General features: G+C 40.4%; 1 protein-coding gene across 3 annotated transcripts in view; it reads right to left on the bottom strand.

Moving 5' to 3' along the window:
• Positions 1-5129: 5129 nt before the first annotated feature.
• Positions 5130-15993, bottom strand: part of Rab11fip2 (RAB11 family interacting protein 2) — a 37782-nt gene continuing 26918 nt past the window's right edge. For 2 of the 3 annotated variants that reach the window (XM_050148728.1, XM_050148734.1), the window contains 2 exons: positions 15478-15523; positions 5130-9263 (listed from right to left, as the gene is read on the bottom strand). In XM_050148728.1, the coding sequence (XP_050004685.1) occupies positions 9036-9263; positions 15478-15523 (274 nt within the window). In that variant the 3' untranslated portion in view covers positions 5130-9035. The remainder of the gene's footprint in view (positions 9264-15477; positions 15524-15993) is intronic. The other variant, XM_050148742.1, reaches the window with a different exon arrangement.

Below are 15993 nucleotides of genomic sequence, written 5' to 3'. Positions count from 1 at the left end.
CTTGGGTGCAAGGCCTGTATCTATAATTCCAACTGTTGTAGAATATTATTTTAAGATGTGTTGCATTTATTTATGCTGTGGAACATTAGTTTAATGATATAAAGTATTTAGGTAGAAGCTCCGCTTCAGCCCCAACTCTCTCTCTTGAGACCCCTCCCCAGAGAAAGCCTGCCAAGCATCGGTTCCTCCCCTTGAGATGCTCAAGATCATGCCTATATGGTATTTCAGACTGACCCATAGACCTGCCATGTGATTTCTTTCCTTCTTTCTTCCCCCCTGATTTTTATTAATCTAACTGAATTTGGCTTATTGCGTCAGCAGAGAAACCAGCGATGTTCAAAATACTTATCACAAAGATGTACTGCATTTTCTTACGTTGTTTGTTCAAATCTGGGAAGCTGTGTTACTTTGCCTGTCTAAAACACCCAATTTGTCTAATAAAGAGCTGAATGGCCAATAGCAAGGCAAAAGAAAGGATAGGTGGGGTTGGCAGGCAAAGAGGATAAAAAGGAGGAGAAATCTGGGAAGAGAAGATCAAGGAGCAAGCAAAGAAAAAGGATATGAGGAGATCAGGGGCCAGTCACCCAGCTAGATAACCAGCAACAGATGCAAAAGGTAGACAGGATAATTTAAGAAATGCTGGCTAGAAATAAGTCAGGCTAAGGCTGGGCATTTGTAAGTAAGAGAAAATCTTAAGTGTGATTTATCTGGGAGCTGCATGAAGCGCCCCCAAAGAATAGAAAGCAAAAGAGTCAGAGTTAAAAACAACAACTACACTCATCACTGAGGCAGCAGAGACAGGAATATCTCTGAGGCATGCCAGTCAACTGGTATAGCTGAGCTGGTGAGCTCCCGGATGACAGAGACCATGTCTCAAAATATAAGGTGGAAGAGAATTGGAGAAGACTCCTAATGCCTAATGTCGACCTCTGGTCTTGACCCATTCACATATGGGCATATGGATACATACATGGCTAGGGACACACACACACAGAGAGAGAGAGAGAGACAGAGAGAGAGAGACAGAGAGAGAGAGAGAGAGAGAGAGAGAGAGAGAGAGAGAGAGAGAGAGAGAGAGAGAGAGATTTTACAGGATTATTCCATGAACTTACCCACAATATTAAATTTGCTCTATTTCCTCTTAATTTAGAGGAAAGACAAAAACTCATAGGGACTATTTGCCACTATTTGAGGCCCATAATCCCACAGTGAGTCACAGTACTCAGATCAGCACTTTCAAGGCCAAAGGATGGCCCCAGAACATTCCTAGTGAACCCTCACCACAGCCTCCCTCTTGGCTTCAGAATACGGTGTCTTCTTATGGCTACTGTATGGGACTGAAGCCTCCTCTGAAACTATCATTGAAGTACAGACTCTCAGAAGCATAATTCTAGTTCATCTTGATGCCAGTATTTTACTTCAAATCAGGTAAGTCAAATGGCATTTGCACACTTGTGTGCAGTAATACTCTCCCTGTATGTGTAAGAGGCCAGAGGATACTGGATGTCCTGCTCCATCACTTTAAAGTCCATTCCCTGGAGACAGGCTTCTCACTGAACACAGAGTGAGGTTGGTAGCCAGCAAGCTCCAGCAATCCTTCTGCCACCGCCCACCCCACCAGCCTAAGCCTGTGTGTGGCCATACTTACATCAGCACCCACCGGGGATTTGAACTCAAATCTTCATGCTTGTGCACCAAGCACATTTTCCTACTGAGCCATCTTCCCAGCTCCTAAAATGTCATTTGACACTTACCGGAAATTAGAAAAGTGCTTCATTTTGAAAGGTCTCCTTGTCAAGTTTCAGACCACATTGTTTTCAAAATTAAAATAATTTAAATACAGTTGAATGTTTAAATTATTAAAATAATTTAAATACAGTTTATTCAAAGATAAAATAAAATGTGATGGGTTGTCTCCATCAGAAAGGCGGCCTGCATATTCCATGTCTTGTGCCTCATTTGCTGTACACATCTTCACACGTGTCTCATGGTCTTCAAGTGCTCCTAACAGATGATCTCAAGTGCTACATATTATACAGCATTAAGCGCATGGCTTTGTAATGCATCACAGATTAAAATATTTTACAGCTTTTAAACCATGGAAGATGTTTAATAGTGGTACATTAAAAAATTAAACGTAAACAAAAAAAGCACTAAATGGCACTATGAGATTTGCTAGCTGCTCATGAAGCAAATTATCTCTTTAAAGAGGTGCCTTCCAGTAGGTGCCTTCCAGTGGGGTTCCCCAGAAATAACCTTAATTAACCCACAGCTGACAATCCCCTTTACCTGGAGTTGGGGCCACTATTTCTCCATCCATCTCCCAGGGACACAAGGCCTCCTTCTTAACTGGGAAGGCAATAAACTGGACACAAGCCCACTCTGTTCTCTTAATATTATCTTGAGCAAAATTTTTCTGAAAGAGACTGCAGCTACAGGTCCTATTGGAAGATTCTGAGGGCCTACACTCTTTAGTCTAACCCCCCTCATTCTGTTTTTATGAGAGATGACCAAAGTCGTCATCTAAGGGTTAACCTGACATAAAACACGGAGGTCTCTGAGTATGTGCACACTGCTAATGTCAATGCCATTACTGTGATGAAGATGAAGATACTCTCCCATCAGACATGGCTTAATCCCCTGCACGACAACCATTTCTTCTAGCGAGACAGAGACACTTAATTCTATATTTCTACTGAAAGAGATTTCAACTCAGTTTTAACATTTATTTATTTTTATGGATGCGGGTATGCACACCACAGCACACGTGTGAAGGCCAGGACAACTTGCAGGAGCCAGGCTCTCTCCTTCTACTTGTACATTCTGAAGACTGAACTTGGGTCACCAGGCTTGGTGGCAAGTGCCTACTGAGCCATCTCTCTGACCCTCAACTCAATTTTGATCGTGAAAAGGATAGGAGTTCTGTTATGAACAGGCTGCTTGACAAAGTAAGAGCTACTATCACCACGTCAGGAAATGGCTACTAAGCCAATCTCCCACCCACACTTTCCAGCTGGCTCTAACATTCACCGTAGTGTAGTTTGGACTTAGGTAAATATATGCAATACATTTTCTTACCACACTGAATGTGAACTGTACCTTGTTCTCGTTCCTATGCTACTATCTTTGAGTTCACTTATCACTTTGTAAGGGCTGGGGAGGGCCTGGGAATTCAAACTATTGAGTTCCCAGATGCTGCTGGAGGACAGGGCTGTGAGCACCAATGACTCAATCCAGCCATGTTTACTCATCTGGGTGGATCCAAAAGTAGGACAGTATTTTAAATAGTGAATGTGTAAAATCTAAAAATCTACAAAAAATATTAAATGGAGAAATTGAGTTCCAGCAGCTACGTCAGGAGGCTCACATAAACCTGCAATTCCATCCCCAAGGTATCTAATACCTCCAGACCTTTGCCCGGGAGCTGAGCAGTTTCAGGAAAGGGCTTCCGGTGTGTCATCTGCACTCTCCCAACACTGTCTTGTCATACATTCTAATGCCATGGCCCCAGTGTGTGTGGGTGCAGTACCTGTACTGCTGCTCACAGCACCAGGAGGACGGTTGCTGGGTGAGCCTGCAGCCTCCTGCTCTCCCACTATTAATGAGGGTACAGCAGAATTCAAGTGGCTTTTCAGCAGCTATAATATTTGCTATGTTCATTTCTTTAAAAAATTCACCAACTTTGGTATTAATAGTATTATGCAGACATTGTCTTGAATTTGACCACCACAAGTAAAAGTTGAAAACACCTAAGAAATTTACAATCTGTTTTTTTTTTTTTTTTTTTTTTTGCCATGAATCCTGGCATACGGTGGGATTACCAAGTGATAAAACCATTAGACATTCAAGCATGAAACTTTAGTGTATAAGAAATATGAGAATATGGAGCACTTTGGGTTCAAATAGTTAATTGTAAGCAAGTGTATATCCACAAAAAGATAGAAGTGTGAACATGTGTTATTTAAGACTCTTTGAGGAAAGCGTAAGATGTGATGCTTTTGGATCACAAGCCCGTCTGAATGTATCATTTCTGAGATAGGAACTGAGTCAAAAACTACCATGAAAAATGACCACTTCACGCCACTGCCTTTCAGCTTCCAAACTGCCCTCAAATGCCTTTGTCTCTGCAGACTGAGAGTGAAGACTAGGCTAGAGCTGGCTAGCATGGAAACAGACTAGAGAAAACACCATCATGGAGAAGGGGCAGGTTAAAGACAGTGCAAACACTAAGAACTACTATAGAGTAAGAAGGTATGCCTCTTTGTAGAGACAGCTCTCATTCTATAGGAACCCAAGTGACACCTAGGAATTCACATGATCCGTATCTCGGAATCCAGAGCCACACAAGTGCTGAATGCACCGCAATCTACATGTTCAGACACACATGTGCATTTGCAGGTGTAAGAACCAGTCTCTCTCAGATGGACACGTATGCTTTTAGATGGTCATGATGATAGCCGTGGGCATGTGTGGCCTCAGCCATCAGTCGAGGCTCAGTGGTTAGAAAAACCATGTGTTTGCCAACCCAACTTACTTTTCCTTGACTACAATTTCCTCTGGAACCTTGGGTCTTCTTTGCCTGGGCTGTGAAGAATAAATGCAGTGACACAGAGAGAGCTCTTGCCATGGCCTTGGCCTGAATGTCAGCATTGCTCGAGGAAAAAGGGATTGCCATGAGAGCCTCATAGCTGAGTCTGATCCCCAGATTCCGTGTAAAAGCTGGGTACAGTAGTATAAGTATCTGTAATATCTACATGCCCCTGTGGAGAGAAGGGAAGGACCTATGTATGTTCTCTACACACGCACGCACACACACACACACACACACTGTGGAGAGAAGGGAAGGACCTACGTATGTGCTCTACACATGCGCACACACACACACACACACACACACACACTGTGGAGAGAAGGGAAGGACCTACGTATGTTCTCTACACGTGCACACACACACACACAGAGTAAAAAGAAAAGGTACTTGTATTTGACTTCTACTCAGAACCACATTCCCTGCAGACAGTTCTAGAGGCCCTATGGAACCTGTCTCATTATCAAGAGACAATGAAGAAGCCTTTAGAAACGCACGACAGGGACAGCTTTATGTACAATAAGATATTCTGATTACTGGATTAAGTTTAAACACTTTAATCGACTATAACAAATCAACTGTCATATATAAAAATTCTGACTCATGCATCAGATTACATAAATTATACAACCGTCACATTATACAATGTTTATATACTTTTGTACCTAAGCATTTACTTAAGAAGGTAGGGTAATACTCTTCAATTATAAATAATGCTTACATCATTCAAATACTTGCTAAGAACATACATTTCTAGATCTGCAGCATTTTTTATTCCTCACAATACAATCTAGAAGCTCCAGAAATTAAAAAGCCCAAATGTACCATTAAGTAACAGATTTCAATTCCATTGTAAGGGTTGATTTTTTTTTTGACAGAGGAAAGTAAATGAAATAAAATGTCAACTTTAGTTTAATGCTTGAAGAGCTTCTGCACATCTTATTAAATACATCAGGAAGCCCTTCGTATGCAGATTAATTAGTGAAGGTGCTACCTATTGCATATTAAATACTTCCAAGGACAGCATCTGGATTATTAAAGTTACAAATCTGTGAAAATGGGGGCTTTCAGTATGTGCTGACAGACCCTCTCCATACCACTGCGAGCTCCCAGTGTAGTCTTGCCCTCTGCTGAGCAGATCAAGTGACTGGGCATGCTCACACCTCACCCACACATGCGCGTGACACCTACTGCACCTTTGGGAAAGATGAACACACAGACGGCAAAGAGTTTGGCCTGCTTTCCCAATCCAAGGTAAGCTGCTTTTATTTTTTAGGGGAAATAAAGCTCTAGTGTAACAGTTACTACAGATACTTACTGACGGCAAGTCTGCCTTCTTATTTTTTGTTTAAGACTCCTTGTTCAAGAGTAAGCACTCACATGGGGTGGGAAGGAGGATGCAGCAGGAGTGGGGAGATGGTAACAGGGACATAAAAAAGCAGGTCTGTCACTAATGAGCTTATTTACTTAGGTTTCCACTCACGAAACCCTTTTAAATACAAGGTGACATTTTCACAGCTGGAAAATTACAACTAGATCTTGATTTACTGCCAAAAGCAATACACGTAGTTATGTATAATCTATGAATAATACTACATTCATGGGAAGAGGGGAAAACTAGGGTCAATGCAGACGACAGCAGCAAAGGCAATGCTCCCAACACGACCACTAATGGGTTACACGGCATCTTATGTACAAGTCTGAGCAAGGACCTTGGTGTTCGAGGAACGACACCGAAGGCCCAGCAGCCAGGTGATGTGCAATACTGTCAAGCTGAGCTTAGAACTGGGAAGAGACGGATCGTAAAATACTATTGTTGTAAAAAATAGTTGCATTATGTAACAGAGTGTGTTAGCTTAAATCAGGCTTGAGAGAAGTGTTGATTCTGTGATTTCAAAAAATCTTCCTGTCAGTAGAAGTGGTTTTGAGCATGTATTTTTAGGCTACAAGTAGAAATAAAATTTCCTTTAAAAAATCTATTGTGCATGCACTGTTTACTGAAACATATATTTTATTTCCACTACAAGTTAATATAAAAATAAACCACTAGAAAGTTCCGTGTGCCATTTGGAAAGTAACCAATCGCCTTCTCGGCTTCTCAGTGTGGTGCACGACTCCCACTTACACTCAGGCACGACCACAGGCTATGTTCATTTGTTTCACTTCTATGTTTGCTGACTGATGACAAAAACATTAAGTTCACAAGTGAATAACATTTTACAGAGCATAAATGGATACTTTTTATTTGTCTTGGACTTTTGTTTTTAATTTAGGAACAATAATTGTGTCTCAGATAAACCTCACTGCCTATAAGACTGCCTCTGGACAAAGCTTCATTTCAGATTCTGAAGAGGCACACCCGTTCAGCCTGGCCAGTCACTAAGGGCAGATAAGTCCATGTACACGAGTTCTTATGAAGGCAAAAACTGTGCCTTGTAACTTCTCATGAAAAGCAGCCGCGGCATTTGAATCATGCTTTTCAGATGAGATTTATGTAAAACTTATTCTTAGGATAAAACCGACAGACAGCTCAGGCTCACTCTAGAAAGGACATTTGGCTAACGCATGTCATTGCACCTGCAGATATCTGTCACAGCACTGAAAACACAGATCTGGGTGACTTAAAAAGTTGAAGAGTCTCAGCAATGCCATGATGAAAATATGCTAAGAATTTTAAGGATTTGGTAACATCTAATAAATGTTAATTTTAAATGGCACCATTTAAAAATAATATTTACCAAGACTTCACATGGGAAAATCAAATCTACCCTAGCCTTTGACATTTACTATAGAATCACTTTAATTATAAGTGGAAGGAAAATTGATTTTAAAAAGCCATTTTTCCTTCTCTATTTTAAATTTAGAAAAGTATCTAAGTTTGTATTTGGGAAATAATTCACTTCAAAACTCATGTTTTCTAGAAAACCACAGAAACTCAGAAAATACAGATAACAAGGGATTTTGTGACTAAAAATATGAAAATCAGAAAAACTATAATCTCTGCTGTCATTTAACTTTCGATGAAGTCTCACTAGAGACAGTATCAGAACAATGCAGTTGACTATGGGGTTTGGACGTTCTCCGCATCCGTCTCTGTGTGCAGGCAATCTTTCATTCCCAATTCAGAAAGACAGTCTGTTTCAGAGTGTTTAGAGCTGAAAGGCTGAAATACCAGCAGAAGATCAGCAATATTCTTTTCTCATTGCTTTTCATTTTAAATTTGAGAATAATTTTCTACAAATACATAAAGCTAATCCACAGAGGAACTGCCATTCTAGGCAGGTGGGCTTAAACAAAGACCCCATAATTTGGTGACAAATCTATTCCTCAAGGTGGCCGTGGGGTGCCCCTGCTGTGACCATGGTGAGGGCTGCTCTCAACACTCACTAGGCGGTGAGTCTTTGGTCAGGGCTCAAAGGCAACCACCTGTTCTACTATTGATGAAACTGAAACCAAGCCCTTCATCCTAGAACTCGCTGCTGCCTTGGGTTAGTTATCAGCTCCCCACCCTCAGCTCCTTTTCGGATACGACTTTGCTGTTGTCTTTGCGATGATCTACAGTAGAGCAAATTGTTCTAGCCCATCTCCTGTTTACAGTTCCATAAACTCAAATACCAGGAGAACACTGCTTCTCTGGAAAGAATAAAGAGCCTTAAACTTTGCCATTACTTGAAAAGATTTGACACGTTTTTGGGCACAGAGCTTTGGGGTGGGGGTGACGGTTAATGTTGGAGGCTGGAGTTGGATGTAGTGAATGAATCTCTTCAAAATCAGGGTTCAGAGAATTGGGAGTGGATTGAAGCAGCTTCTCCACTGAGGTGGGGCAGTCCTGGTAACAAGCAATCCTGGGTGTATACTGCAAAAGCACATTTTAAACTATGAGATTGGTATCCTAACCTTAGGGCAACCACTTGTTTTTCAATGTCTTAAAAACACACGTATATATGAGGTATATGCATGTACTGTATTCACAGACACTTGAACACAATAGTCATATATAGGAGGAACTTGCTTGTTTTAGTAGTGTTCATAATGAGCAGTGCTCCTGACACTAACTGTGTCTAGACTGACTCCTAAGAATCCAGCAATAGTATCAGTTCTGCTTTATGGAATCTGTTCCTGAGGAATAGCTCATGGGCTGTTGAAGATGGCTCCAGGCCTATGGCAGACAGGGGTCCAGAACCAGCACCCGAATGATGCCACGGAACTGCTCACTCACCAGGGCATGGCCCGTTTTCAGTGTCAGAGCTCAGAGCACTTTACGCCCTCCGAAGGTCACTCTAGATGATACCTGTGAAAATGTACAGGACCAACACTTCTTCCCAATGATGGAGGAGGGGAGGTGAAACCTGACACTGTGGTCTCTTCCAATAACACACTCCCTTTCTTCCTTCCTGTTCTCTCTCACTCTCTCTTCTCAACTATAAATACTGTCCTGTGGGCTCCACTAGCTGTTGGAGAACTTGCCAGCTTTCCTGGAAGGCTCGTAGGGCACTCGCAGGATGCTGGGCGTCTCCTCCATCACCCTGACCAGGAGGTTGTCAATGTAGTCCTCCAGCTCCCGGATGTGGGTGTCCTTCCTCCGAAGAAGTTCTTTGTGCTTCACCAGCTCCTGCAGCACCTCCTCATAGGTCAGACTCCGGTACCCAGCCGTGGCATCGAAAGGATTGTTGTCCTGGAATGAAATGCAGACTTCCTTTAGCAGGCAGGACCCAATGACCGACATTAAGAGTTAGTCAGAATTTCATCTCTGGTTTTGCTGAGGCTGACAAAGCTTCTCTCCAGCCATAGAAAGAACCAGGGTGCCAGTTGCCAGGTGCCAGCTATCCAGGCAGGAAGGAGGGCAGAGAGACGAAAAGTCTGGCTTGACTCTGCACATGAAGCTCCTTCTTACATCCCAGTAAGGACTAAACCACAACTTGAGTCCTGAGGGTGTGGCTCAGTGGCAGAGCACTTGCTTAGCTTCCAGAAGGCCCTAGGCTCCATCCCCAGCATGCTAGAGGAAATGGATGGGACATGCTCTATAATTTCAGACTATAAGTTAGCCGATGTAATGAAAATAAGTTAAAACTAAACATCTGTAGGTATCTAACCAAAGAACTGCCAAGAAGTTATAGAAACTGCAATAGAGACACCACACATATAGACACTGTACATGTAGACATTATATACAGACCCCACACATACAGACACTGTACATATAGACATTATATACAGACACCACACAGACACTGTATTTATAGACATTACGTACAGACCCAACACCTAGAGACACCACACATATAGACACTGTACATGTAGACATTATATACAGACACCACACATACAGACACTATATTTATAGACAGTACAATACAGACACCACACAGATAGATAGACACTGTACATATAGACACCACACATATAGACACCACACATACAGACACTGTATTTATAGACATTACGTACAGACCCAACACCTAGAGACACCACACATATAGACATTACATACAGACCCCACACATACAGACCCTACACAGATAGACACTGTTTATAGACATTACACCCAGACCCAACACCTAGAGACACCACACATATAGACACTGTACATGTAGACATTATATACAGACACCACACATACAGACACTATATTTATAGACAGTACAATACAGACACCACACAGATAGATAGACCCTGTATTTATAAACAGTACACATACAGACACCACACATAGAGACACTGTATTTATAGACAGTACACATACAGACACACACATAGAGACACCACACAGATAGACCCTGTATTTATAGACACTACATATCCAGATGCTGTGCTCAAAGAAACAGTCCACTAAATTCAGATTCACACTTTCGTCTGTACTTTTTATTGATGATGGTTATGAGATACAGAAATACGAGTCTGATTCTCTAATTTGTTGAAAAATGATGAAGGCACCTGGAACTAAATCAATGATCATGGTCCACGGGTATAACTTCTGTCTTAGCTGACCAGCAAGTGAGCTTTTTCTCCCCGAGTAATGGTTGTTCCAGTTCTCATAAACAGCATCCAGTCGTTTGATGCCCTGTTATCAGGACGCTCAGAGCTCAGCTACAGCCACATCACTACAGCCAGGACAGATGCACGCCCTCTCTTCCCACTTATTCACTCAGCTAACAATATTCTAGTGGCCAAAAATGGTGGCGGGGGGGGGGGGGCAAGCAAAAGCATAAATATAACCAAAAGAGGGTCTTGCTTTAACTTTTTTATTCTTACAGTGTTGTGAGAACAAAGATGAGCCTGCACTACTCCCTGGATCCCAAGGTCCTGGGATTTAGATAGTCACTACGTAAATGTCTAGACACAAAGCAACACATTTATGCCCTGAAAACACAGTTCTATCCCTCTAGTTTTCTTGTCCCTAAGGCAGGACTCAGAGAATCCGCCCCACAGAGGATGGCTGAGGCCTGGGGAGTCAGTTCTGTTCCCACAGGAAGTTTGTGTCTCCCCCATCTTCAGCATCGGAACTTTTCAACTGAAGCCAAGGCCGGCTCTTCACCATATGCTCCCACTGCAGGACCCCAGCAGAAGTGAGAGTGACGCCCTCCTTCCTGGGCGTGCACACCTTAGGGCTTGGGTAGTGACAGCTTGCAGGAGGCTCCACACTGTCCAGGAGAAATGAGCAGTGTGATGAGCGTGGACAACTAGCAAACAGGCTCAGGTCCAGTGGACTGCTGCTGGCCAGAGAGGTGTGGCCAGAAAACAAGTGGGGGGTGGGGGGTGATGCCCAGGGCACCATCCAGCCTGGGCAGCGTCACCCCTGAGGACTGATAGCATTTTCCTTCAGGAAATGAGAAACCATTTAAGGTTTCTAAGCAGAAACGAATCACTTCTTAGCTTTTCTGCTATGATCAACTGTAAGCAGAAATATCTTTGAGGCAATGTTCTAGAAAACTAACACGGCAACCGTGGGTAAGATAGTTTGAGTGAACAGAGGCTACTTCCAGAGCTACTGAAATAATAAAAGCATGAATTTGGATGCTACAAAAGCCTTAACAGCCTCTATAAAACCATGATAAAATATGCCAATAACTTTTTAACATTTAAAAAAATAATTACCAAGACCTCAAACAGGAAAATCAAATCCTTTACTAGATATTGAAGTTTATTATAAATTTATTTTAAGCATAAGTCAATAAACGTAATATTTAAGAAAAGTGAGTTTGAATTCTGAAATAAATACTTTAAACAACTCATTTTATTTTCCATTAGCAAATACAAAAAAAAATTGAAACTTTCTGAATTAAATTACTCATGTCCCAACATTTCAAATGTTGCTCTTAAATCCTGTAAGGATAATTCTGGAGCTAAGTGTTAGCTGTGACCTTCCCTCTTGGGTCAATTTAGCCTATAACACAGAATATTGGTACCAGATGTTTAGAGGTATATTACAAATTTATTAATTATATTCTCATAAAATATACATTGTATTATGAATTTTTCTATAGTAAAGACAAGACCAATTATAGAGATATTTTTACTTTGTTAGAAATAAACTAACCTTTGTACTTTAGCACAAGTAGTAATATATAAAAACGAGGCAGGAATCGGGCTGAGTCTCACACCCCTTATCTGATGAAGCATCTCCAACTCCCGTCAGCTCCAGAATTTTTCTATCCATTCACTGATTTTTCCCCCTGAACTGCATTTTAAAATAATAAATTCCAACTACTGTGATTTTACTTTATTAACAAAGTATTTACTGGAAAATCTGAGAATCATGGGATTATGAAATTAAACTGAACGAGCTATTTTACTTACAGGGTGCCGGCTTTATGCTCCTGCTTTCTTTTAATGAATTTAACATAGTGACATCCATTAAGACTGTCTAATTTTAATCAAATTATATATAAATACAATATTTTTTTAAATTCGCGGGGGTGGGAGTGGGAAGGTGGAGGAAATGGGAGGAGGGGAGGAGTAGGAATTGGAATTGGTACGTAAAATGAAAAAAAGATTTTTTTCTTTTTTAAAAAAATAAGTAAAAATCATTCACATGTGGTGTGGGGGTTATATTTAATATTGAACCAATAATACTTGTTAAAGTCGTTAATATTTTAACATTTACCTTAAAATAACGAAGCTAAATGACATGCCAAAAAGATTCCATTATAAGTGGTCTAAATACCATGATAGGAATCATTTTAGTCTTGCAAGATTACCTAGTACTTCAGAATACTGTTCAAGACTTTACAGTCAGAACAAACAATATACACACATTTCCTTATCTCCGTCACCCCGATCTACTTCCTAGGAATGAAGTTCTGCCCTGAGTAAGGTTCTCCTATCCTCTTTTCAGGAGGATTTTTACCCAAAATTCAGCATCAGGTTTCTGAACAGGAAAACATCTTAGAGACCTATGTACCATAAACTACACTGAAAAAATAAAAATAATTAATACAGCTCAGCCTTGGCTCCAGATTTTACTCAGTATTTGAGAACCATGTAAATTTTCTAATTCTAGGCATACAATTCTTAAGTTGATATATTAACACACACATATAGAACTTTAAAGGAAATAATAAACATGAATATTAACTAATATAAACAATGTTGAAAGGTTTTCTGGTTACAAAAAGTAGTTTGCTTAAAGAGGAATATTCTCAAACAAATACAAAAGGTATTTTTCAAAGGTGTATTTACTCATATCTGGGAAAAACTGAAAACTGAAACCTTGCAACCTTGAAACCGGTAGAGGGTAAATGCAGCCTGCAATAGGACTGCCATGAATTCAGGATTTTGCCCCCACACTTCATGAGCAGCACACAATTTTAAGATGTTTTCCTATCTTGAAATTTAATATAAATTTTCCTCGTCTCTTTCCTTTCACAACTGATCTTTTCCCTTCTCTACTTCCTATCTGCTAAAAGTCAAGTCCCTCGTGCAGACGCAAAGACGGAGGACTGGCCAGAGAAGAACAGTCCTCTATGACGTTTTCCATCAGGATTTTAAATAATAAGACTCATGTACAAGACTCTCAGAATTATTAGCTATTTTTACCTTACACACAATCTAGTCTTCTAAACTAGGAAATATATATATGTAAATTTTACAATATTTAAATCCAGACAAAAGCAAATTATCATGACTCAAAATAACTGAAGATTTGAAGAAAGGTTGTCGTGGTAACCAAATATTGGTGGGGTATGAAGTGACATGCATGGCGACCGGAGGGGAGCGAGGGAGGAGATGAGGGCCTGGCGTTCGCGGATCATCTCATTATTGTATAATGAGGGACTCTGCTCTGGGAACATCATCCCAGCTACTTTCACATCTTTTGTCCTCCTCTCTTCATCTCCCTTTCAGTTCTTAATTAGGCCTTAAAGAGCTCACGCTGCCCTTTCAACTGGCTACTGCTCCTGCCTAAACACCGAGCCTCCACAGACAGGTGTTGGCACCACCACAGCCGACATACACCTAATTACACAATACTCCGTCCAGGAGAGAAAATAACTTGGTGGATGGCTATTACTGGAGAACTTCATGTAAATTACTTCAAACATCTATAATCGTCAACATAAAAATTGTTCAAATACTTCTCCTGAAAACTAGTCTGTAAGGACGCTTTCTCCTCTTAATTGTATCTTGCAGTACATTAGCAACACCTAGTAATCCTTTAACTGTCGTTTAGAATAGTTAGATTCCAGAGGAAAATAATCACACATCAAGGATTCTTTTATCACCTTTAAATCCTTGAACTAAAACAATTTTCACATTTTATTTCTTTAAAGATTTCTGAGGATGTTTTAACAGCAATAAATTATAAGATTTGGAAAAGTACATCTGCAAGCACACAGAAATTGTAATTAAGGTTACCTAATAAACAATAGCTACATATTAAATTGATTTTTGATGTTGCATTTTGTTTGAGATTAAGTAACAGCCCAGTAGAATTCATTTCACTATCTGATCAAAGGCTGACTTCATATAATCTGACATTGCTTCAAGACTGCCATATTATAAAGACTTGAGTATTTCTGAAACATCAAAACTTAAAAGTCATTTACATAAAACAGCAAAAGCATTATCTAAAGCCCTGTGCATCCATAGTGTCTTCTACCATTCTTCAGACACATATCTGCACTTAAAATGGCTTATAAAATAAACTTCAACCCCCACCTTAACTTCTTTTAGATAAACCATAGACCAGAAATGGTGATGTGAAATTGCTAGAATAAAATCAAACACATCTGGATCTTATGCATTAAGGACAGATGGCTGAAACGGCAGCCAGCAGCCTCTTTCTGATACTTTCTGATGGAGTTTTCCCCCAAGAACATCTGCCTGTATTTTTATAAAGTGAATTTTCTCCAGGTCAACATATTTAGAAGACTCAGATGTAACTGAACTCTCCTATATGACATTGAGATATGATTCAGATAACAATAAGACAAAGTTAAGCCATCTCAGCAATCCCTGCAAACGACGCACATCCATTTAACCGACTGCCACCGACCAGTCCTGGGATGGCTCTGGTTTTGTCTGACTAGGAAAGTAAGTGTCCTTCCACAGCCTCGCCTGGCAAACGCCAGTCTCCTTTCACAGCTCCAGTGCGGACTCTGATACACAGCTTTCACAGTGAGGTCACAAGTAAGAAACAAACATGTATACTCCAGGTATTTTTCCATCGTAACTGCATCTGCTTGAACTGTCTCCGAGCACAAACAGAAGTCACACTCACTTGTATACTACAGGCAGTCTCAATTTCACTTTCCTTTTTCTCTCCAAACCATCACACTGATCAATACTTCTGCCATGAAGGCGGTCAAGGAGAAGAGGCATTTGGGAAATGTGCTACAGAGAAGCCAGGCTTGCTCTCTGGTGATTGCGTAACCCCTTGCTTGCCAACTTACCGGGATTTTCCTGAGGTCTTCACTGCTTGTTGGATTCATATGAAAACTAAGTAAGAAAAGCATAAAATAAAGGTTAAATGTGCAAGTCTATACAGTAAGAAACAGAAATATTTTAAGCCATACTGAAACGTGTCTGTCTAAAGTTCTAGCGTACGTAAGTGAAATTCAATTCAAATAGCAAAACAGTATTTACTTAACAACCTTAAAGCATTTGCAGGTTTAAACCCTCAAAGAAAATCCTCCAGTTATCAGAATCAAAGAACCATCAATCTTAAATATTCAGTTTCTAAATATCCTTAAGCATAGTGACTTTACCAGCAAGATATATTATGAAAGGAGTTCTTATAAAATATTCATCGTCTTATATAGACATACCTCAACCCTGTTGATATATTACTATGGAAAGCTGAGCAAACGTAGGTTTGAAAAGGTTACAAAATAAAAGAGCTCAGCCACCCTTTGTTTAAAATGTCAGCTGTATTGGAAAAACTAACTTTCAAACCTTACCTTGTCGAA

This window comes from Alexandromys fortis, unplaced genomic scaffold (assembly GCF_014885135.2).
Source record: "Alexandromys fortis isolate MF-2015 unplaced genomic scaffold, M_Fortis_MF-2015_v1.1 scaffold_16, whole genome shotgun sequence".
Classification (NCBI taxonomy): Eukaryota; Metazoa; Chordata; class Mammalia; order Rodentia; family Cricetidae; genus Alexandromys; species Alexandromys fortis.
This window is presented reverse-complemented; position numbering and strand designations above follow the sequence as displayed.